At 45.1% G+C, this 23,196-nt stretch overlaps 1 protein-coding gene across 19 annotated transcripts in view; it reads left to right on the top strand.

Annotated features, from left to right (window-relative positions):
- Window positions 1-7,254: 7,254 nt before the first annotated feature.
- The window catches only part of tacc2 (transforming, acidic coiled-coil containing protein 2), a 57,923-nt gene continuing 41,981 nt past the window's right edge, over window positions 7,255-23,196 (top strand). For 8 of the 19 annotated variants that reach the window (XM_065959574.1, XM_065959575.1, XM_065959565.1 and 5 more), the window contains exons 1-3: window positions 7,257-11,777; window positions 13,368-14,579; window positions 21,790-22,080. In XM_065959574.1, coding sequence (XP_065815646.1) covers window positions 7,303-11,777; window positions 13,368-14,579; window positions 21,790-22,080 — 5,978 coding nt within the window. In that variant the 5' untranslated portion in view covers window positions 7,257-7,302. Of the gene's footprint in view, window positions 11,778-13,367; window positions 14,580-21,789; window positions 22,081-23,196 lie in introns of all 19 variants that reach the window. The other 11 variants (XM_065959570.1, XM_065959571.1, XM_065959568.1 and 8 more) reach the window with 5 other exon arrangements.

Raw genomic sequence — 23,196 nt, 5'->3', positions numbered from 1 at the left:
CTGACAGGGACTGTGAGGGACATGTGAATGAGAAAGTCAGAAAGATTTCAGCGGTAGTCTGTCCTGATTTTATTTTTAGAAAAGTTCAGGAGTTCATGACATGAAAACATCTTTATAGAGAGAGACCACTTTTATTCTTGTTTGTGGGTATATTTCATTCATGTCCATGAGAAAGCAAAGAGATCCTACGTCTGTGCTGAATGTGTCGCACAAAGGAAGCTCTTTGTAGTGGTGACACAGGTGAGGTCTGTGACTCAGAGCCTCCTCAGTACACACACAGCTGTACCTGTTCATCTGCTTTCAGTACCAGCGTCCACCCTTCAGGTGAAAAAAACAGTGACGTTATGATACTCTAAAAACAATGAAAACATTTAAAAAAAGATATAAAGCAAAGATGAACTCAGTAAGAATCTAAACTTTCACGTCTGTTGTGGTCTAAGTTGTCCAATAAATGTTCTCAAGAATTGATTTAATCGTCCTCTCAGCTCGTCGTGATGTGTGCAGCCATGCTGTCTACTACTGAGTCATAAAGTATGAATGAATCAGGCAGGATACATCTTTATTTACGCTCACTGGTAAATCAGCTCATATGCTAAATTGCAGGATCCATGCATGCTCATGCTTTAGACATTCAACATATATCTGCACAAGTATCTTTATGTACATTTTTACCCTCTGCAGCTGCACACGTCTCTTTACACCTGAGTGAGTGTTATAAGGGAAACTTTCCCTTTTGAGAACTGTCGCCGTCTACGAGGGAGAAATGCCGTCACATTGAGGATTCACAGCTGAGTGTTTGAGTGGTTTGAGGGCCGTGTTGCTGCAACATGACTCCACAGCCGAGTGTTGTGGTTTAAGGCTGCGGTTCTCCTCGACAGCGAGGAGGAAAACCGGCTCAGAGAACGCTCTCCATGTGTTGTCTGCTGGAGTTCGAGTTCACAGGAACTAAGTCAGATACACAACTCAACTTTGATAAATATCTCATTTTCTCTTTTTTAACGCTTCACCCACACTCCGTCATATACGCCCGGATGAATCACGTCCAATCACTGAATTGTCTCCACTCCTAAACTCACCTGGCTGGAGGAAATGCACCTTTTTTGTGAGGATTCAATCAATGCATCTTGTTGTATGTTCATTTGTTCTATGTGGTTTTACGGTACTTCAAGATGCATATTTTATAAATCTAGTAGGTGTAAAGGCCTAACTAGGGACAGTGAGTTGAATGTGAGCAAAAGCTACAAACTGTGGAAAAACTGTTTCCCGCTCTGTATTAGAATTGTGTTAAAATGCACCGTTTGGATAAAGAAAGTGAACACATTACAAACACGTTAGTCACACTTTCAGGCTTGTTCGGAGAGTGATTGTGAGCGATTAAAGGGAACATGATTTACTCGAGATAAAAAGGCAATAAATCGAGACGTGATGTGCTCCTTTACGTAACCTTCTCTGGAGAATGATTAAACCACATGTCAGCTGTCAGAGTCGAGCAGGACTGGTTTGTCTAATGATTTTATCTGCTCACTGTGATGAATATTTGTCACACCCTGGGAAAAATTATTACAGCAGACTTCCTGGTGAGATATTTACAAGGTGGAGGATATCAGATTTAAATGCATGTACTGTTAACTTTATTGTTTTTTTTGCAGTTTGTTTTAGATACTTAACTGAGCGGTGTAAACAAAGCTGCAGGGATGAGGCTTTAGTCTGGTGTAAATGGAAGGCTGCAGTGTCTGAAATAATCCTTTAATCTTGACAATCGTATCAATAAAGCAAACTAAGAGAGGGGGGGAAAGGTGTTTGAGTGAAAAAGGAATATTCTCTATTTCTCTTGTGACACTTTCCTTAAAGGTGACGCACGTGGGTGGAGTTAATTGTTGTTAATGTCAGCTGTGATTATTAAATCAAACTCTCCCACGACTCGCTCAGACCTGTTCCAACTCTCGCTCCGTCATGGATCCGTCTGCTTTCAGCTCACCGAGTTTATGTTTGGATGTCTCACAGGCCAACGCTGAGGCGGAGGGTTTAACCAGGAGAGACGACAGAGCGCCGCTGACCAGAGTCTCGACCAGCCAGCAGAGTCTGCTCTCTCCACCAGTGCTCCCAGAGGTCCCAGTGATCACCGGAGTGGAGGAGAGTCTAGGAGCAGAACAGGAGGACAAGGAGGAGCTTGAGTTTCCTCACGACCTGCTGCCCAGTCTAGACTTTGGCTCTGAGTTCAACATCTGGGAGTCCACACTGGGGTGAGTTCAAAGGTTACACACACACACACACACACACACACACACACACACACACACACACACACACACACAAACATGAACACACATGCACAGTTATGCAGATACTGACCTTCACAGTTTTAACTTTTAATGTAGAAAAAAACCTGATAATGCAAAAAACAGGGGCGGGAAAAGTACTCACCTGCTTTACTCAGGTCCTGGGTCAAGAAAGACTCTGATTCAACTTCTTTACAGAATAAAAGATGCTCACTGTATAAAAGAAAGAAGTACATTTCTGCAACTCTTCAAATATGTTTAAATCAGTCTCAAAGTTGGGAAGGACGATGGGATGATGCAAGAATAATGACCAATTTTCCTCAGATACCTCGATTCTTTTTAAAGCTGAAAGAACAATCCTTTTTTTAAAACTTTAACAGGTAGAAAATGACAGAAATTTGAATTTAAAAAGGGATTAAAGGTGGGGGATAAGTTGTCAAAAAGTACATCCTTCACTAAAGTACAGATACTTAAAGGTCACATATCATCCAAATTAAACTTCTCCATGTTCCTCTAACTCTAACATGTGTCTCTAGTCCGTCTACAAACCCCCCAAAAGATGAGAAAAGTCCATCCTCTCTGTCTTCTCCCTGCTCCACTTTTCTGAAAATGTGTGCTCAAACAGGCCGTTTGGAGATTTTCCCTTCATGACATCGCAAAGGGCAGTAGCCCCTCCCCCAGGTGGGTGACACTCCCACAGCTAGGTGTTTGTTCTGAACCTCTTGAGTCTGCCTTCTCACCATAAACAATAGGACATGGAGCGAGAAAGCACCGAGTACATCCGTGCCCTTCCAGAGAGGGGACGTGGTCAGACACAGCTCATTTACATATTTAAAGGAACAGACACAGAAACAGCCTGTTCTGAGCAGGGCTGAAATAGAGGGGTTTATAGACATGATCAAATACAGGATCAGAGTGGATTTAGAACAAGAAACTTCACACACATGTTTTGGGGAGCTCTGAGACTTATTTAAACTGAAGAGGAAGAGGATATGTGACCTTTAAAACTGCTTAGAAGACGATTCACTTGGTCCGATTCAAGGATTATCGTCACAGAGTATTTGTCCAAATAATCCTCAAGTCTGGTGTCACTGCTCACAATCGGGTCAGGAGCCTCCCCGGTCTGGAAATGTAAATATCTTTGTAGAAACCTAAAATCATGCAGAAAAATCAGCGAGACACAAAAGAGAAAGATTAAACACACCATGATCGATTCAGTTTCATTTTTATTACAGCATCGCTTTAATATGTTTGATTTATAAGGTAGGTATAAGATTTGTATAAATGATGCTGCACAGGTGAGAATTAACCTTATGGTGATCTGTCGTTTCCATGGATACGTGTCTGGGTGTGTGTGTGTGTGTGTGTGTGTGTGTATGTATGTGTGTGTGTGTGTGTATGTATGTGTGTTGTGGATTTTATGAAAGCAGAGCTCCCTGTAGCTCAGGTGGGAGAAAAAGTGAGCAGGTGGACCCCCTGGTGGCCGGTCTGCAGCATCACAAGGAAGTCAGTGGACCAGAGTTTGTTCTAGGAACGAGGTACACTCAGCATGAGGTGTGAAGTGATGCAGACTTGCTGGATGATGGGAGCATGCAGCGTAACAGAGAGACGACTGGATGACTGTTTCTAACTTGCGCTCGAGGTCGATCTCTGCAGACTCGGCTCGAGCTGAGGTGTTTTGTTGTTGTTTGAAGCTTGGGTGAATAATCTGCAGACTGGCTTCATGTTCTGCCTCAAGTGTTGCATCCTGCCTTCGACTGTGTGTGCAGCATTAACTTTTCTTAACCTTTAACGCAGGGTTGGAAATTAACTTTTTTGCCTACCTGCCACTGTGACTGGTGGATTAAAAATATACCACTCACTTGATTTTCTTTTACCTGCCATGGCAGCAAATATGAAGAAAGTGTTTCAGCGTTTTAAGAAAATACTGACACGCTCTTTGTCTCTCATTCACAGAAAAAAAACTTTATTTATTTTAGTTTTTGAGGCTTGTAAGAGTTTCCCATACAGCCAGCCGTGTCCTCAAAGGCAAACTCATTTAGTGGATTTAGCTTCAAATGAACCTCGATTGAGAGGGAAGATAATCAATTTGTTGTTTCCAAAGGGTGCGTTTTAAATTCACTCTGTTAAGGTGCTTTTATTTAACAGCCACAGTGACTGTTAAATGAGCAAATTCACCAACCCTGCTTTAAAATTTTCATTGATTTTGTCTCATTGACATCATAAAAACTGCTTTATGCAAATTTGTTAAAAAAGTTAAAATCAGGGTTGAACAGACAAATGCACTCACTGTGAATTCCTCCAAAATTAATCATTTTCAGATTTGTTTCAAGGTTCTGTTTGATTTTTGTTGCACAAAAAAAGTATGTAATGTTCAAATAGTCATGTAGCAGTGAAGGACCATGTAGTAACAACCTGCAGTATCTTTTAATTTGAAACACTTTATTTGGTGTTGAACATATGTAACTATGTCACCTAGTGTTTAAAATGGGTACTGCAGTCTAAATTCTAAACATTGTAGAGAGCCCCCTCCTCTTTAGAGTCCATGCTCACTCAGGTCACCATGTGGTGGACTCTGAAGCTTCAGTGTTTATCCAGCTCTGTATGGGTCTGTAAACCTTTCTGTGTTCTAACCTCTCTCCATTTTTCAAAAGCATCTCCAATATTGATCCTAGTTTGAGCACGTTTCTGCTCGTGGAGCTTATTAGAAACATGCAGAGGCTTTTTAGGTCGGGTACAATCACTTCTATCTGAACCACTTCTCTTGCCCGCTTCCATCGCTGCAACACCTGTTGACCTGATAACTGCTCTCATACCTGGCAAACCGAGGGGCGTCCAAAACGAGCCTTAAAAGCGCCTACCTTCTGTGGTCCAAACAAATCCAGAGCATTCAGGAGCAGAATCTAAAGTTAGAAGGAGGACATACTGGCTGCTGCATTGTTGTCAGAGAAGCCAGCACTTCAACATAGCATGTTTCCTTAATGTCTGATCAGATAGTAAGATACCTTTATCATTTCACTCAGTAGATATTTTACATGTTGCTCCTTTCAGTATGAGGTCATCCCTAGTTAGTTCATCAGTAACTTTACAGCTGTAAATAGTTTACGTCTCTGCTGCTGCTCCGCCCTGCAGCGAGGAGTGCCAAGTGAGTCAGACACAGGTGTGACAGGCAGGCCTGAGGCTGCGTAAAGAAGGAAATGACAGATTCTCAATGTGCAGTCATGTCACAGTTTAGTCCTCAATCACATGCAGTCGCACATTGTGGTGTTAACTCTTACTGTGAGGCAGGTTTGAATTAGCACATGCAGCACTGCAGGCCGACGTATCACTACACAGTGAGGGTGGATCAATACACTTTAAAGATGGTCCCACTGTACTTCACGGTAATGGGATAGCAGTGGCTCAGCAGTAACAACAAACGAGCACAAAGCTTCAGTGATCATGAAAGAGATTCATTTCATGCACTTGTGGTCCGTTTCATTTTATGGGTGTTTTGGTGTGTGTGTAAACAGACCTGCATGTCAGCTGACAGCCTCATGCTTCAAAGTAGCTGGTTTTATATCTCATAGAGTAATGCATATTTAAGACTGGATGCATCCTGCATACAGTTGTGTGTGTGTGTGTGTGTGTGTGTGTTGGCCCTATGCTCTGCTAACATCAGCGCTCTGCCGCATCCTGGAATGACCAGCTGTCTGCCTGCAAGACCAGACTCTAAACTTTGTCACCCTGCTCCCCTCGTCTCAGGCCTCATGATGACAGCGGCCCAGTTCTCACAGACACCCAGCATTCACCTTGGCCCTCTGCCACACCCCCCGACCCGGATGTCAGACCCCTGACCTCGCCCAAATCTTTGCTCCTAGACCGGGAACTCCAAGAGGCGTTCCAGGAATGTGAAGAGCAAATGGCCTCGCTGGGAAGAGGCAGCCGCACAGAGCGCTCAGGCACCGCATCCGAGACGGTTTGTGTTGAGGGGAAAAAGAAAACTGGAGAAGGGATGGTTAATAAGTCCGGTGAGTCATCAAAGCTGCCTCCAATAGTCGTAGTCCAGCCAGGACATAGCAACAAGGGCCATGGCAACAAGAGCACAAACGGAAACAGTGAGGCAGCAAGCAACAAGCACAAGGACACTGTTGTGTTTAGTTTCAGGAATTATATTCTGGGAACCGAGGACAGTGTCGGGTCAGCTGAGACGGAGAGGGAGATAAAAGCAACACAGAGCCTTGATACATGTTCGGGGACTAAGACAGAAAAAGAAACAGAGCAGAAGGAGACACCTACGCAAACACAGCAATCAGCAACAGATTCAGCTAAAGGGAACCAGAAGGAGGTTTTGTTTCCTTATCAGAGAGACGATTTAAAAGGGAAACATGTTGATTCAAAGGCAGCCATTGAGGAAGAAACGGAGAAAGGCACAGAGGCAAAAACAGAAACAGCAGACAATCATAGTGATGAGGTTCATAAAGAGGAAACTGGACAGAATGTTGATTCAGTTATGGAAACATTAGAGTGCGGTAACCTTAGTTTAAAAGATGAAGATGCATTAGCGGAGGTGCAGGCAGGAGAAGCTCAAACTGAGGAGGGTCAGAAGTCAAAAGCAGACAAATGGCAGAATCCTCAGCAGGCCGAGCAGGACAAGAAGGTAAAGAAGAAAGACAAAAAGAAGCAAAGGAAAAAGAAAAAGAGCGAGAACACAGAAGTGCAGCCTGAAAATGAAAAGGACAAATCAGAGGCGCGGGAAGACATCGAGGCGGCGCTTTGTGGGCCTGATAATGGATTTGTCTACGAGCAACAGCTGAGTCCTGAGGGAGAACTCTGCTCCAGCCCCCCTCTTTCATCCTCTCAGAGCGGGCAGGATCTTGTTACTGACTCGGCCTGTTCACCTGCGTCCAACCAGCCGACTCTTCCTCAGAGGCCTCATCAGTCACATAACCACAAACATACAGAAACCTCATGTGGCATGAATCACCGTTTAGACGATGCTCAACATGCAACCGGAGATTTCATCAATACACAAAACACGTGCATGACAAATGTCCAAACAGTTGCAGTTATCAATCCTGCTGATAAGAGATCAGATGCACAAACACAGGAGGCTGTAGTTACCTCAGAGATACTCACACAGGAGAATCAGAGCCCACTCTCCCACAGCAGCAGAACTTGTGTGGGAGAGAGCGGCGTGCAGAGTGCCCTTGAAGAGGCTTTTTTCGCGGTGGTTGGTGCTGCGTTGCCACTGGCAACACCCACGATGCCAGAAGTGAGAGAAAGCAAGAGAAGAGAGGGAGAAAGCGTGAGGCGTGATTCAGTAGATGCTGTAGTGGCAGCAATCGCCGAGGGTGAGCGAGCAGAAAGAGCGGAGAAGGATTGTGAAGGGATAGAGGAGTCTGTCAGCTCTGCAGACCGAGAGAAAGAAGAAGGACCCCTGCACAGCCTCCCTCGGCTCGCGTTAATCTGTTCACAGGGGGAGCGCTCAGCCAAGGAGGGACAGGCTGCATCTGAGGAAAGCAGAAAAATGCCACAAAACTCTGCAGAGACGGAGAGGAAGGAAGGACCGAGGGAGACGAGGAGCGATCGCAGTGCAGACTCAGAGATCTCACCAACAGAAGAAGCCTGTTTCAATACTTCTCCCCTTGGGCTACTTACTGCTGCTCCTGATTGTCAGGATCACATTGCTGCAGGACCGGAGGGGGGAGGAGGAGGAGGAGGAGGAGGAGGAGGAGGAGGAGAGGAGGTGGGAGAGAAAGGAGGGCGAGTTAAAGATTACACTGCTCTCAGCCAGCCAGGAGGCTCTCCTTGTGGGGTGTCATCGGCCGAGACTGAGACGTGTCCGCCCACCGATGTTGCCGAGTCACAGCTGAAATCACAGAGCTGCCGGGAGCCGCCGGGAGCTTCTATCTCTGCGAGCATCTGCACCGAGCAGGACCGTTTCTCTCACTCCTGCAAGGAGCAGCAGCAGCAGTGTTGCTCAGCGATTTCCCCTCTCTCCGCTCATCCTGAAGTCTCCAGCGACACAGATCTCACACAGAATCTTATTTCTGAAGAAGCACTTTCTTTTTTACGACCCTTTACAGAGACGGAGAGAAACCACAGCCAAGTTTTTCCTTCCCCTCGGCCTCTGCTGTCTTCACAACAAATCCTGCAAGCGAGCAGCGATCAACAGGTACGACCGAGAAGTAGCAAAACAGAAGAGGCGGCTGAAGTTCAACCCCAGACAGAGAGCAATAGTGACAGTTCTGGAGTAGGTGTGCACGCGTGTGACAGCAGCAGGGGACGCAACCTCAGAGTTCATTTTGAGGACACGGTGAAGAAAGACAGCGATCCCTCAGTGGATTTCAGAAACATGGAGTTTGCCTCGTTGCCTCCGGTGACCGTGCATGAGAGTTTGCACTATCCTGTCGTCGAAGCCAGCTACACTTTCCCAGGATTCCTCAACCTGAAGAAACCGGATTTCATCACAAGTGCAGCTCCTACCAAGGGTGAAAAAGCAATACGGAGCAGTACGGAGAAAGAGGGGTGTGGACACAGTCAAGATGCCAAGAAGGACCTTAAAAAGGATCGGTCAGAGTCTGAGACCGAGGCCTGCAAAACACAGCTCTCAAGTCCTGTCATGAAGAATCAGGACGGTAATAAAGAATGTTTTGACCTTCCACAAACGACAAGTGGTGCTGTATCCGAGGGCGATCGTCTGATAGTTGAGCAGGTGTCTGCAGAGGTGACAAAGCAATTAGAAGAGAAGAAGGGAGGTGAGAAAGAGGGTGATAATTCACATGCTCAGTCTGAAGTCCGGCCTCAGGATTCTGCTAAAGTTGAAGAAAAAGCAGGTAAGCAGCGACCTCTGACCTCATCATCTGTGCTTCCACCTGAAACTGTTACCTGCACGCCTTTAAATGATGTCACCGCCAAGCTACCTGTTGAGAAACTCTCTTCTTGCCTTGACCCCGGTTCAAAACCTGAAATGTTGAACTCAGCCTCCCCTCAGACAAAGCCTTGTGACCCCAGTTTCCAGCCTTCCACAAAGTCAGATCAAACACCTCCCTTTGGACAAACGAACACCAGCGAATCCAAAACTCACTCCGCTGATCCCACAACGGATGAATCAGCGACTTCAGAAGCAGCAGCGGCCTCTGATGAGTCAATTCCCGCTATTGAGCAATGTGCCAGTAATCCTGCTTTTGTGCTGCGGCCTCCTGGTCCGATGTTGAGTCACTTGGAGTTCATTAGAGACGGTGATATCTCTCCTCCTCCTGAGCAGACAGACGGCGGCACTAAAGTCTCTGCTGAAGTTAAAGGCGACAATGACAGGAAAGTGGCACAAGATAATGTTAAAGAAGATAAGACTCGTCCTAAACTGGAGGATAAAAATGATGCTGCGTTGTCGAATTCTGCAATGAATCTTGGGGATATTGCATCTTCAAAAGAGGAAAATGTGACTCCTCCGATTCAGCCTCCTGGTGCAGTGGGCGGATCCGATAATGTAATTTCTCTATCACACACCAAGCCAGACTCCTCCGTTGGCATTAAACCTGTAATTTGTGAATCATCCATTAAGGATGATGTCATTGTTGTCAGCTGCCCGCTTGCATCCAGCCTGCATACAAACGAGGAAATTAAACAGAACAAAGAGAAACAAAACATGGATTATCAGACCTCTACGCCTGCTGTAAGAAAGGAAGATGAACAGCTTGACGAGGCTACAAAGAACAATCAGAAGGAAACAGAAGACAGCAGTGAGATGCAAACAGGAAACACAACAACACAACAGAGTAATGAGGCTGATAAAGAGACTGTGGGGGAAACAGGAGACCTGCAGCCATCACATAAACATAAAGCAGAAAAAGCTGAATCACCAATAAAGGATACAACAAAGGAGGGTGGAGAATGGAAGAAATCTAAAAGCCACACAGATGCATCTTCTTTATCTCCTGACAGAGACAGACCTGCAGGGTCATCTCATGACACACCAAAAGCTAAGATGCAGCCTGGTAGTGAGACTCACAAAACTCCAATATTGAACCTGAAACACAGCCATGACAGGGACTCGGCACAAGATTTGAGCGGCCAATCGCAGTCTGCACCAGATCCAAATTGCTTTGCTCAGCAACAGGAGCAACATCAGCAGCAACATCCCACAGAGGAGCTGTCAGGTGTCTGTTTAGAGGGAAAGGAAACAACTAACGGTCAGGTCAGGCTGGCCCAGACGCTGGTGGTTCATGTGGAGGGAGGAGACGGCTTTGTCAGGCGGTCATGTCAGTCAGGAAGCAGGGATGAGCTGACAGGAGATGACAAGGAACGAGTGATGGATTTAAGGAAAGGTGGAGGAGATGAAGGGGAAGCTGCAGCAGCGCTCGACAGGGTTTATGTGACGTCTCACCTTGCCAGTGATTTAAATGAGAGTGGAAGTGCTGCTGAGGAAAATGACTTGGAGCTAATCACTTCTCACTCTCTTGTAGGAGAGACAAAACAGGGGACGGACGACAATAAAGGCCAGGTTTTAGGGGTAGCCGGGTCGGTTACAGTTCCTGCGTCAGAAGCTGAGCTTGTGAGTGATCTGAGCGGTAAAGGTCAGCAAAAAAGCAAACAATTAACCGCCTGTCAGGACCATAATGAAAACCCCGAGACGTCAAAGAACACTGCTGTATCTGTCGAGTCTGCATCACACAGACATGAGGCTTCACCTTTCCGAATTCCTGCCTCATCAAAGGTCGGCTCGGACAGTTCTGACATTCATGCAGAAGTTCATACTCCAAGTGCAAAGCAGGCCGACCAAAAGCTGCAAAAAGATTACAGTGAGAAAAGCCACAGTAGTGGGACTGAGGAGTGTGACATTCAGGGTGCAAAGTGTGAGCCTTTTGAGCTGCAAAGCTCAGTCACACAGAGCAGCACAGAAGCAGAGACAGCCATAAAAGGCCCTGATGTAGAGGAGATCACAGAGGAGGATAAAGCAGCTTTGGGACGAGACAAAGCCGACAGCCAGGGGACGGATCAAAGTGGGATAAAAGTAGTAAACAATGAAGCAACACAGAAAGAGAAAGGTGTTCAGGATGAAGGCAGTGGCTTTGGGTCAGTTAAAGATTCAGACCTGAGTGAAAGTGAGCTGCCCCAAAGCAGCAGTGATAGCATTTGTCTTTTGAAGGAAACAGAAAATAGCAATGATTTAGCAAATCAAATAACTGTGGATACTCAATCTAGTATTTCATCAAAGTGCCTGGATGATTTTGCCTCAACACCTCTTGCAGCGAAGCCACATGACGAGGTGGTATTGCCCGAGCCCGCCCAAAACAATGTTGTAAAACCCATCACTGCTGCCACTTCCCAATCCGAAGTAAGACCAGTTGAAGAAGCTACTTCCTGCATCTCTGCTGTGGGACATGTGTCTGTGAATAAAGAGAGTCCTGCTGCTGGACCACGAGCCCCAGAATCAGAGACAAACTGGATCAGAGCTCTAAAAGAAGCTGCACTCGATTCTCAGAGTAAAGAAGAGAAAACAGAGAAGACGGCAAGGTAAACAAAAGAGCATGGGTGTGTAACAGTATATGAGAGAAAGGTAGAGTTAAAATGTGGGAAGTGCTGACAGTGTTTACAGACAGTTTGCAGTAAACACAGCCGAGTTTTCATAGAAGCTGGACAGCAGCAACACTGAAACTCATCCTCACGCTGTGCAATGTCACATCTGGTTGGGGAAAAGAAGAGAGAAAACTAGTGTGTGCACATCCAGACAAAGTGCATAAAGGAAAAAGGTGGGCGCACTGTTCAACATGGCAGCGTTTCCATCTACCAGAGCCTGAGGAAGATCTTGTAGATCAAAACGTTGTCCTGGTTAAATAAAATGGTCCATTGGGGACCGAACAGTGGGCTGACATTTCCACCTTTCCACTGCAGTTAGCACATCTTGTTTGGGTGCCATGGCCAGCTGAGATCGGGCATACTTCCTGGTTCTTAAGATCATGGTCTTATAAAGGCTAGCAGAGAGCTGGCCAATCAGAGGAAAGTGGGTACATGGGGAGGGGGGGCCTTCAAGAGACAGCAGCTGTAACAGACTGTTTCAGGCAGAGGCTGAAATGAGGTTTTTTACTGATGCCAATGTCAGATAAATGAGGAGGTGTTTGAGCTGCTAATCATGCAAAGCTGCTCTAAAGGTTTCACAGACTGACAGTATGAAAGGTGAACATGAAGAGAATATGGGATCTTTAATTTGTTGTTATAAGTTTAGCTCAAAGATCCAGTTCTTAGTGAAGCTAGGTGCTAAATAGCTTAGCTTATGTGTTTGAACTCGGGATGACTCCTCCAAACATGGACCGTACTGACCACCAGCATCTTTTATTAAGTATTATACTCATCATTAAGGAGTACCTCATACAACCCACCTCACACACTAAATATTAGAGACCAGACATGAGACGTCAGGGGGTTAGAACCATGTTTTATTTGTGTGTACATGTGTGTTAAAGGTCAGCGTAGGTCAACATGTTAGCATGCTGTCACATATCATCTGCTCAGGTACGTCACAGAAACAGAGGCACAGAAACAGAGGCACATGTTCAGCTGTATGTAAACATGAGTTTCAAATCATACCAGTCAGAAGCTACTAAAGAATTCTGATTTATGCTTCTAATATTTAATATTTAGCATATTTATTAGTTTTAATGCATTCATGTGTTGCTGCAGTTTAGTCTTCCGGTATCAGCATGTTCAGGATTTGTTTGCAGCAGGTTTCGTTACAGAGAGCTGTGGGACAAAGAATATAAATGATACACACAGAGCTGCACTTTGTGTCGAGTCAGATGACTGCGCCTGTTGAAGCCTATAACGGACGTTAAAAAGCAGCTCTTTATACTCAAAGGGTGACATCAGCTGTGACATCGTCCCTGCTCTCCAGGGCAAGAATGATCCCTTTCTCACCCTGCACGACACAATGAAACTACACACACACAAACACATACACAAACACACACACTAACACATGCTCTGACACTTCACTGGGGACACAAGCCGCCGGACCAACACAAACACACACATTTGTCAGTCATTCTTTGTGCATGTGTCGTAAACATAACAACCAAACCCCCTTCTTCTCTTCCATTGTTTTTCCAGACGCCTCCCGTCTCTGGAGTCCCCTCAAGAGTTTCTCACTCCGAGTGAGGAGATAGACGCACCACTGAGGCACGAGGAGAGCCCACCTCCGGAGAAAGAGATCCCACCTTTGAGGAAGCCGGTGGATCTTCCTGAGCCTCTAAACAAGACCACAGAGATCCCACCTTTGAAGAAGCCGGTGGATCTTCCTGAACCTTTAAACAAGACCACAGAGATCCCACCTTTGAAGAAGCCGGTGGATCTTCCTGAACCTTTAAACAAGACCACAGAGATCCCCCCTTTGAAGAAGCCGGTGGATCTTCCTGAGCCTCTAAATAAGACCACAGAGATCCCACCTTTGAAGAAGCCGGTGGATCTTCCTGAGCCTCTAAATAAGACCACAGAGATCCCACCTTTGAGGAAGCCCGTGGATCTTCCTGAGCCTCTAAATAAGACAATAGAGCTCCTAGAACCAAGACGGAGCACACAAGTAGAACTCCCGAAAGAACCAGAGAAAGTAGAGCTCTCTGAACAAACCAAGGAGGAACCAAAGGACCGCCAAGAACCCAAACAGAGCACAGAAGAAACTGTCCTTGTAGGAACAGATCCAGTCGAACTCGGAGAACCTGTCGAGAAAGTCGAGTTTCCAGAACCAACACAGAGCACAACAGAAGAGTTCCCAGAGGACGCAGAGTCGGTAGAGCTCTCAGGACTGATTGAGAAAGCAGAAGAGCTTTCAGAACAAACACAGAGCACAAATACAGTAGAGCTCCAACAAGAAACAAATACAGTAGAGCTCCAACAAGAAACAAATACAGTAGAGCTCCAACAAGAAACAAATACAGTAGAGCTCCAACAAGAAACAAATACAATAGAGCTCCAACAAGAAACAAATACAGTAGAGCTCTCAGAACAAATCGACAAAGAGGAAGAGCCTCAAGAGGAGCTTCAGGAACCAGAAAGAGAGCCGGTACCTTCTCTAGAACCAGCGCAGGAAACAGCTGAGGCCTTCAAGCCAACAGAAAGCACAGCAACATTGTCAGAGCCAATAAAAAATAAAGAACCAGAACCAGTAAAGACCACAGCAGAGCACCAAGAGCCGGATCTGACAGAGGAGCCAGAGGACAAACCTGCGGAGATCTCACCTGAGGAGCCCGCCCTAAAAGAGCCAACCGAGGAGCCTGCAGGGACCGACATATTACAGGATCTCACTGAGGCGCTACAGGACAGCTGGTGAGTGTCTTTTTTTGTTTAACTTGTTTGTTTTTCCTCTTCTCCACCTTTTCAAACAGCCCCCCTGTGGTCTAAATGAAACATCTGGGCTGTGCTTTGGTCAAAATATAACACGAATCAAGCACCAGAGGAGGTTTGTGACCCTGTATAAACCAGCTCTCTCAGAACGCTCCGTTTTGGTGTGTGTGTCTCTTTAAATGCAGTGACCCCCCCCCCCCCAGATACCAGGGGAGTGGAGGGGATTTTTTTCCCACTGTGTCATCACAAGGAGAGCACATTTGAAACAGAGCATTTTTCTCTGTGTTGTAAGACTTATGCAGACCACAAACAAAGGACTGGATGGTTTATTTCACATGTTGTGGGTCAGTAGACTCTCAGGTTACCCAGATAAATGTTCGAAAACACAAGTGGATTTTTTACAATATGTCCCCTTTAATATGTAAAAATAAGAAATGAGAGCTGAGACAGTCAGCAGTCTCCAGTGAAACATAAAAATTCACTGTTAAGTCATGTTTCCCTTTAAGGCTGCCAAGGTGCTGATCTCCTTCAGTCACAGTCTGGATTAAACAAAACAGCTCTCCTAAAATCTCAGGATTAAAGCCTTTTAGCCTTAAGAACAACAGAGGCTAGTTATGATGTAGCTGACTGGTTTTCACACAGGAACACAGTATTGTTTTTATTTTTATTTTAAACCCTGCGAGCATTTTCGTTCCTCTTTATATTTCAGTGACTATATTTCACCATTGGGACATGAGCTTTACGTCTCAGCGGCTCTGCCTGTCACACATTCAAATGGATTTCCACGCGCTCAGGAGAGTCCTGTTGGTGGCTTTGTTCGGCTCTCAGGCTCCTTGAGGCCGTCCGGGCGGTTGTTGCTGTCTGTAGTGGTTAAACGGTGTCTTAGCGGATGAATGAGAAGGAGTCTGGTAGATTTGTACCGGTTGGTGTAATGGTAGAGATGAACCCTTTAGACAGTTTGAACTCCTGAGTGGAGTTCATTTTGACGTCTGTTTGGGAATTCAGTGTTTATTTAAGTCCTTTAACAGCTCTAGCTGGACGAGCTTTCTCTCAGAGGTGGTGATGGTACACACACCCTGTCCTCAAGTGGAGGGACAGATAGTTTAGTGTTAAAACAACTTGGTAGAAGAAGGACTGATTGAACTTCTAAAAAGTGGAAATGGTGCTGAAACGTATGAAAGGTGTCCCCCTGAGGGACATTTCTGTTCCGATCTTTTATCCATATCGGGTCAAATATCGACATCATTTAGGTATCGGGTATCGGACTGACGGCACAGGATCAAGAAATATGGTCGGGCACTTTAAACATTCTCAGCTCACATTGTCTCGCTTTGAAGACGTTCAGACTGAACTGTAAGAAGAGTCCAACAAATCGTCTCCATGACGACGTTCAGACGAGATGGAACAGCTCCTTCTATATGTTAAAAAATACAGTTCTTCTTGGGGCGCTGGTGGCTCAGTGGTTAGTGTGCGTGCCCCATGTATGGAAGCTGTAGTCTTCCAAGCAGGCGGTCCAGGTTCAAATCTGACCTGTGGCTCCTTTCCCGCATGTCATTCCCCACTCTCTGTCTCCCCCATTTCTGACTCTATCCTCTGTACTATCTTTTAAATAAAGGCACAAAAAATTAATCTTAAAAAAAAATAAAATTCTTACACTTCAAAAAGATTTAATTTGAAAAACCCGACAGCTGTTGCTGCTTCCTGTTTGTATGTAAACCCAGCATAGTGCAATGCCAGGTTTACTGTCTCCCCCTGAAATCTTCCTGACTGTCTTTGTGAATGATCACTCCCCATCTCTACTTTATGTACAGTATGTCAACCTCTTAGGGACCAACTTTACATTTACTCTGAGGTTCTTTTATGTCTTTAAACATGTGATAGTCGATTATGTGGTTAAATGAAATCACTGCTTGTCATTTCTTCACTCCAAGCTTTATCATTTGTTTTTGTCACTGCGTCCTGCTGTCTGCTGCTCGCCCAGGAGCCGCCCCACATGCCGCAGGAGCACTTGCTGCCTGTCAGTCACAACACATGTGCCATCACTGCTGCAGAGGAGGGGGGGGGGGGGGGGCGTAGTTATTCCACTATAGGTTTCATCTGTAGATAAAGTTACACATGAATACTCGGCGTGGCGGGGGTTAGAGTGGACCACATGTGAGTCAGTGTGTATGTGAAAGTGTGTGTACATGTGTTTTTTACTTTACTCCCCGCCCCCCCTCCAAGAGGCCGTCCTAGCTGTCAGTCCTGCTCCGTCTGAGCGGCTTTGTGAACTGAAGCCTGTGAGTGGGAGGAATTTGGGCAGGCGGCGCTCGGCCCCACTGAAGTCATCGGCACAGAGCAGACAGAGTGGAACAAAAGCCAGAGTTCAGGGAAACACTCGAGCATGTGCTGAGGGTGTGTGAGTGAGAGTGTGTGTGTGTGTGACAAGACAGAGCCGGGACGTGCAGTTATTGACTCAAGAGGAGGTTATTTCTATCTCTCGCTGGAGTTCATTCTGACTGCTGTGTGATGGATTTCTTCATCTTCTTCTCGGCTCTAATCTGGGTGAGTTGCCGAGAAGTAGCTGCCCTATTTATTTATTTTTTATCTAGAGTAGGGAGGTGTTTAAGTCCTTCCAGTTGGATGCAGCAGATGGTCAGTAGGTAACTGGTGCTGATTACGCTCTGCTGACCTCACCGGACGGACGGGTGGACTGGAGGAACAAGTATTTAGACGGCCGAGCAGGAGAGAGGGGGGAAAAAGAAAGAGTAATAGTTGTGAAATGAATGTTGAATGTTAGAAAAATGTTACAGGTTAGAGCATGTTGTGGTCTCCTCCTCCCACCTGAGGAGGAAGCTGCCTGATTGACGGTTGGCCAGGCGTCTTTGTAGAGGTACAGCTAATGACAAACTACTGTCTGTGAGTGTGTCGAACAACCTGTTGGCATGTCAGACTTTTAAAAGGAATGATCACTATGACTTCCTTTTTTTTGTTAAACATTTGTTTTTATTGAATCATTGTGGCAAAATGAGTATGTGTACACCTTTAAGAATGTGGTAGACTCAGAAAACATTTAAATGTCTCAATAAATGGCACCAAAATTAGATTTTAAGCTTTTTTGGGGGGGCTTTTGTGCTATCACTTTTGTACTATCTTTCTGGGGAGATAGGATAGAGTTGTAAATCAGGGAGAGAGAGGGGAATGACATGCGAGATCCCACCTTTGGGAGAAAGAGATCCCACCTTTGAGGAAGCCGGTGGATCTTCCTGAGAAGTCAGGAGAGGGGAATGACATGCGGGAAAGTATCTGGATTTGAACTCCGCCCAATTCCAGGACTACAGCCTCTGTACATTGGGCGTGCAAACTGACCACTCAGCCACCAGTTTAAGCTTTTTGTCTGGAATTTTTTCAATGGCTACTGATAGATGCTATTCCATTATAATCAATCCCAAAAACCATTGGCAATCATCTACCATTATGGTCTGATGACAACATATGCCTCTGGGAACTAATGCAGATTCTCTGTATTTTAGTTGAAGCTAGCCAGCAGTAAGCGTCAAAACGCTACCAGCTCAGATTCCCTGTCCTGTGCGATATTTATGAATCTTTAACTTTTCTTGTGAGTCTCCGTTTAACTGTAGTTAATAGTTACACACTCTAGCTCACTTTAGCTGTATGATCCCAAAAAAATTATTATCTGGTGATTTACTTGCAAGAAACAGGGTTTTAGGTTGACGGAATAACATCATGATGCAGATTTGTATTTTTAAAATATAAGCTTTGTCAGGTCTGTCTCCCAGAGGAGAAGAAAATAACTGTTAAAGGTGACATATCCTCCTCTTCCTCTTCAGTTTAAATAAGTCTCAGAGCTCCTCAACACATGTGTGTGAAGTTTCTTGTTCTAAATCCACTCTGATCCTGTATTTGATCATGTCTATAAACCCCTCTATTTCAGCCCTGCTCAGAACAGGCTGTTTCTGTGTCTGTACCTTTAAATATGTAAATGAGCTGTGTCTGACCACGCCCCCTCTCTGGAAGGGCTTCGGTGTCTCGGTGCTTTCTCGCTCCATGTCCTATTGTTTACGGTGAGAAGGCAGACTCAGAGGTTCAGAACAAACACCTAGCTGTGGGAGTGTCATCCACCTGGGGGAGGGGCTACTGCCCTTTGTGATGTCATGAAGGGAAAATCTCCAAACGGCCTGTTTGAGCACACATTTTCTGAAAAGTGGAGCAGGCAAAAGACGGAGAGGATGGACTTTTCTCATTATTGGGGGGTTTTAGACAGACTAGAGACACATATGAGTGTATTAGAGGTTTGACATATTGTACCCACTGATACTCTGATCTGAACATGTCTAACTTTAAAATCCTTCATATAAAGCTGCAGTCACATCTGCCGGATTACTTATTATAGGTCCAAACTGAATCGTCCTTTTACCGCTCCTATCTTTGCCTAGCTGCCAGCAATATGAATATTAAACATTTGTCAATACCTTAAACTTCAGGGGAGATGTTATAGAATTTCTGCAAAATAAGAAATGTACTCGTGAAACACTTCAGGGGACGCCTGTGTGTCTTGAGCTAATCATGTCATGTCTTGTTTTTTTTTTTCTCATCCATGTTTTCCGAGTGAAAGAAGGAACCAGGATGTGCTATAGCCCACATTGTACTGTAAATAGACCGGTTGCCATAGCGACTGTAGGTTCATATGACTTTGCTGCTGTAAGCAAAGTGAATAATCTCATGCCTGTTGTTCATTCAACCACACCAGACGCCCTTCAAATAATTATTTAAAAATCGGTAGTGGCAGAAGAGACGTGTTGTATATTTTGTGTGGGATGTGTTTGTGATCTTTACAATGTGTTCTGTCTCGAGTGTGTGTGTGTGTGTGTGTGTAGTATGAGGTAGCTGCTGGCGGCAGGAGAGGAACAGTCCCTTTTTTTTAGAAATCACTTTCTCTGAACCTTCAGCTGGTTTTGTTTATGACGCTGTTTATCATCCAACACTCTGCCTGTACTTTTACATCGTCCGTGTCCAGCTGTTTCCCGGAGATTACACTAAATGTGTGCGCACGGCTCGTATACAGAACAGGCAAAGTCACTGATGTTTATTTCATTCTCAGTCATGAAAGTGGGGGGGGGGGGTAAAAGTCAGTTTTTTTCTGGACTTTGGTGGAAATTTACGACCAAGTAGTCCTGAACTTAAATGCAAAAAAACTAGTTTTCTCAGAAAGTGCTGATGAGGTGCTGTTCAGTAACGCTTTGCACGTTGCTGCAAAACAGTAAAAAAAACATGTGTCCTGGGGCCGCCTCAAGGTGTTCATGACTGCACTGATGCGACTACATGTGCGGCTAAAAAAAGGAGCAAATGTGCTCGTATCATACGCTTCACATTCAGAAGAATTAGGGGAAACTCCAGCTGTTGACGACCTGAGCGGATCAGCTGACATTCACTCCACATTAAAAGCTCCTCACGGCCTCCAGTGTCCAGGTTAATCTTATTTTCTGCAGATTGGCCTCACCTCTCTTAATAGCCTGACTTCCTTCTCTCTTATCAGCTCTGTTGCTTTAGGCGTCCATCTTTGGAGGTAGCGTCTGAGTCTTATGACACTTTGTGCTGTGACTCGGTTGTTTCTATTTCCAGGCTGCATGTGCCAAGTCGGACGCAGATGCTGACGGATGCATAGCTGCAGCCTGCCCGAGGATTTTGTAATGCCACCAAATAGAAATTCATGTATGGACTTCTATGCATGCTTCTTTGGTCATGCAGCCATTCTTCTCCGATAAGAAAAGTCTTCAGTGTTAAAGTGGAATGAAAGAAGCCAGAAGAGGGTTTGGATGTAAAGTAAACTGTATAGCTTGCTACGCCCTTAAGAAAAGCACACACACCCTCATTAAAAGTTATTAAGCTCTGAATGTACAGCAGAGAGAGAGAGAGTGAGAGAGAGAGGGAGAGAATAACAGAGCACACTTTCAGCCTGAAACAAGCTGGAGGAGTATTTGGAAAGTGCAGCTACAGACTTAAAACCTCCATCTTTCTTTTTAAAAAAACATTGATTGGTCAGCTCTCAGTCAAATATCAGGAAGAATGAAAAGCATTGAGGACCAGCATATAGAAATGATAAGAATCGATTGGTTATTTTGCTGACGATAGCAAGGATGTGACATCTGACTGTTTAGGCAGCTAGTCGTTCAAATACCTAGTTTCCATATTTTCAGGTCTGACAATATCACGTTACAGCAATTCTTCGATCACTTTTCCTGCAACACATTCATTTAATGCATCATAAAATCTGACAAACTGAAGAATACAAAATGTCCTTAAAAAAGGTAAAGTGCAGGATTCATGTATTTATTCACTGCAGTCTGGTGTCAGTTTCACCTCTTATCACACTTTATTTCTTTTTACCGCTATTCGACGTTATCCGTTGTCTTCTTCTTGTTCTTCAGCCAATTTTCTTCTGCTAACGTTGCCTTCATTTATGTCATTAGTGCCGTCATGAAGTAGTGATGCTGTGAGTCAGGTTGGCAGGGAAATCTTTTAACAGCGATTGCATCTTTTATGTTAAAATATCCATATTTAATTAGTGTATCACTCGACTCAGGATGATGATATTTTTTTCTAACCCCTAATACAGACACACCTGTTCTTATGTTTTCTAAATGTGCTTTGCATGTTTGCTGGAGTTTGGTGAATAAACTTCAGTGGATGGAGGTGTTGTAAAGCTGCCTACTGGGGTATTTTTAGAGCTAAACAGAAGGCATTACCCAAGTGGGGGAACAGCTGCATGGGCGTCCATCGCTTTGCCTGTCAGATTAGAAGAGCCTACCACTCCTGATAAGAAGGAGGTCTGGATCAGGGCCAAATCCACTCCACCAGGTGGCCGCTGATGACAGAGCCAGACACCCTCAGACAGACCGGGCTTCTTCTTCACCGCAGAGTAAGAAGTAGAGCAGTCAGGGGAAACATGGCCTATGAGATGAGAGCGGTTCCTTTTTCAGTTTTGTGTGATTTAAATGATAAAACCTTCCTAGGATGGTGGGAGTGAACGTTTTGTTCTTTAAGTCACTGTGGGGTCAGAGCGCTGCGTCTTTCTCTGCTTTGGGGTAAGTTTTTAGGAGGAGGAGGAGGAGGAGGAGAGTGAATATCAGTACTTTGGTGTTCTTGTTCTTGTCTGTGTGTTGATGTTTTGTGTTCCCTCCCCCCCCTGCAGGCCCCCCCTCGTTGAGCAGGCAGAGAAAGGTGACCGTGCTGCTGCCTCGCCCCCACCTCCGACCTCAGAATCCTGCATCCTGCCTGCCTTCCCGCCTCACCTTCACGACATCACAGAGTTCCCCACTCCTCCTCCCACACCCCCGGAGAGGCACACCTTCGACTCTCTACCAACCCCACCTGCATCCCCCACTTTCCCTCCTCCTCCTCCTCCTGCATCTCCTCCTCTACATCCTGCTGACCAGGGCGAGGACCACCTCCCTGCCTCTGCACCCTTCAATCCCCCTTTAAGGTATGGACACAACCTCTGCCTGACTGAAGCATGAACTTGTTGTTTAAAATGTCTTACGAATGTGGGGCAAATTTGTCTTTCATGCGTTTGCTCTGCTTGGTTTGTCAGACATCACTTGATGTGACACTAGATTTGACCAGCGCTGACACTAGTCTCTTTAGCCTGCTTGACGACAAGGATGTCATGTCCTTATCCTTTCAACCCCAGATCAGTCAAATTAGGGCATTAAACGGACATCTGGCACACTGACATACCTTTTAGATGTTTAGTCTCGGAGCTCAGTTATCCATTATGTGACCTTGTTTGAACTTTAAGGGTTAGTTATTTATACTCGTCCTGTTCCTCACAGAGAGCTTGACTCAAAAACTGTATAAAACGAGAGGATAAAGTCACAGTAATGGCACATATTGGTTTGTAAACCTCTTTCAATGCCTTTAATATGGCATTTTGGTCGTTGCCATCTTGGTTTTTGGAGCCACAAGTGTCCATATTTGGATGAACGGGTGGAGATGCATTTTTTTCTGTTTCTGTTTTTTTCTGTTCAGATTCTTTATTGTCCCACAAGGGGAAACTTGCGTTGCAGCAGGAGCACACAGAAGACAAGAAACACAAGGACAACATCACCATAAAACAACAAAATATAAAAAAAAACAAATAAAACATCGCAATAAAATCAGTCAAGAGCTCATACCAAAATGGGAATTCCTACCAAGTCATTAAAGTGCAAAGTGGAGGTGTGCAAATGTGCAATACAAGTGCAAAAAAGAGCAACAAATGGCTAATTGTTGTTTAATATATTAATTGCACTTGGTACAAATGAGACCTGGAGTCTTTTTGTCTTCCTTCCAGGTTGACAATCAACCGTTGTAGTGACCGGGGATTGTAAACGTGAGAAAACACAACAGTCACAATTTAGCAAAATGTATTTTAAAAGGCTAAACATTGGCCAAAAACCAAATACCCCAAATACGTAGTCTGTAAACATAGTCAGATTGGTTTGCTGAGTGTGGCTAACGTTAGCATTGCTAACAGCACCAGTGCAGGTTCACATGCCTGTGCTGAATGTGCTTACACATCGCTCCAGTCGAGTTGTTATATTCCAGTTAGGGTAGGTTG

The sequence above is a fragment of the Labrus bergylta genome, chromosome 10 (assembly GCF_963930695.1).
Source record: "Labrus bergylta chromosome 10, fLabBer1.1, whole genome shotgun sequence".
Lineage (NCBI taxonomy): Eukaryota > Metazoa > Chordata > Actinopteri > Labriformes > Labridae > Labrus > Labrus bergylta.
The sequence above is the reverse complement of the archived record's forward strand: the minus strand, read 5'-3'. Positions and strand labels throughout refer to the sequence as shown.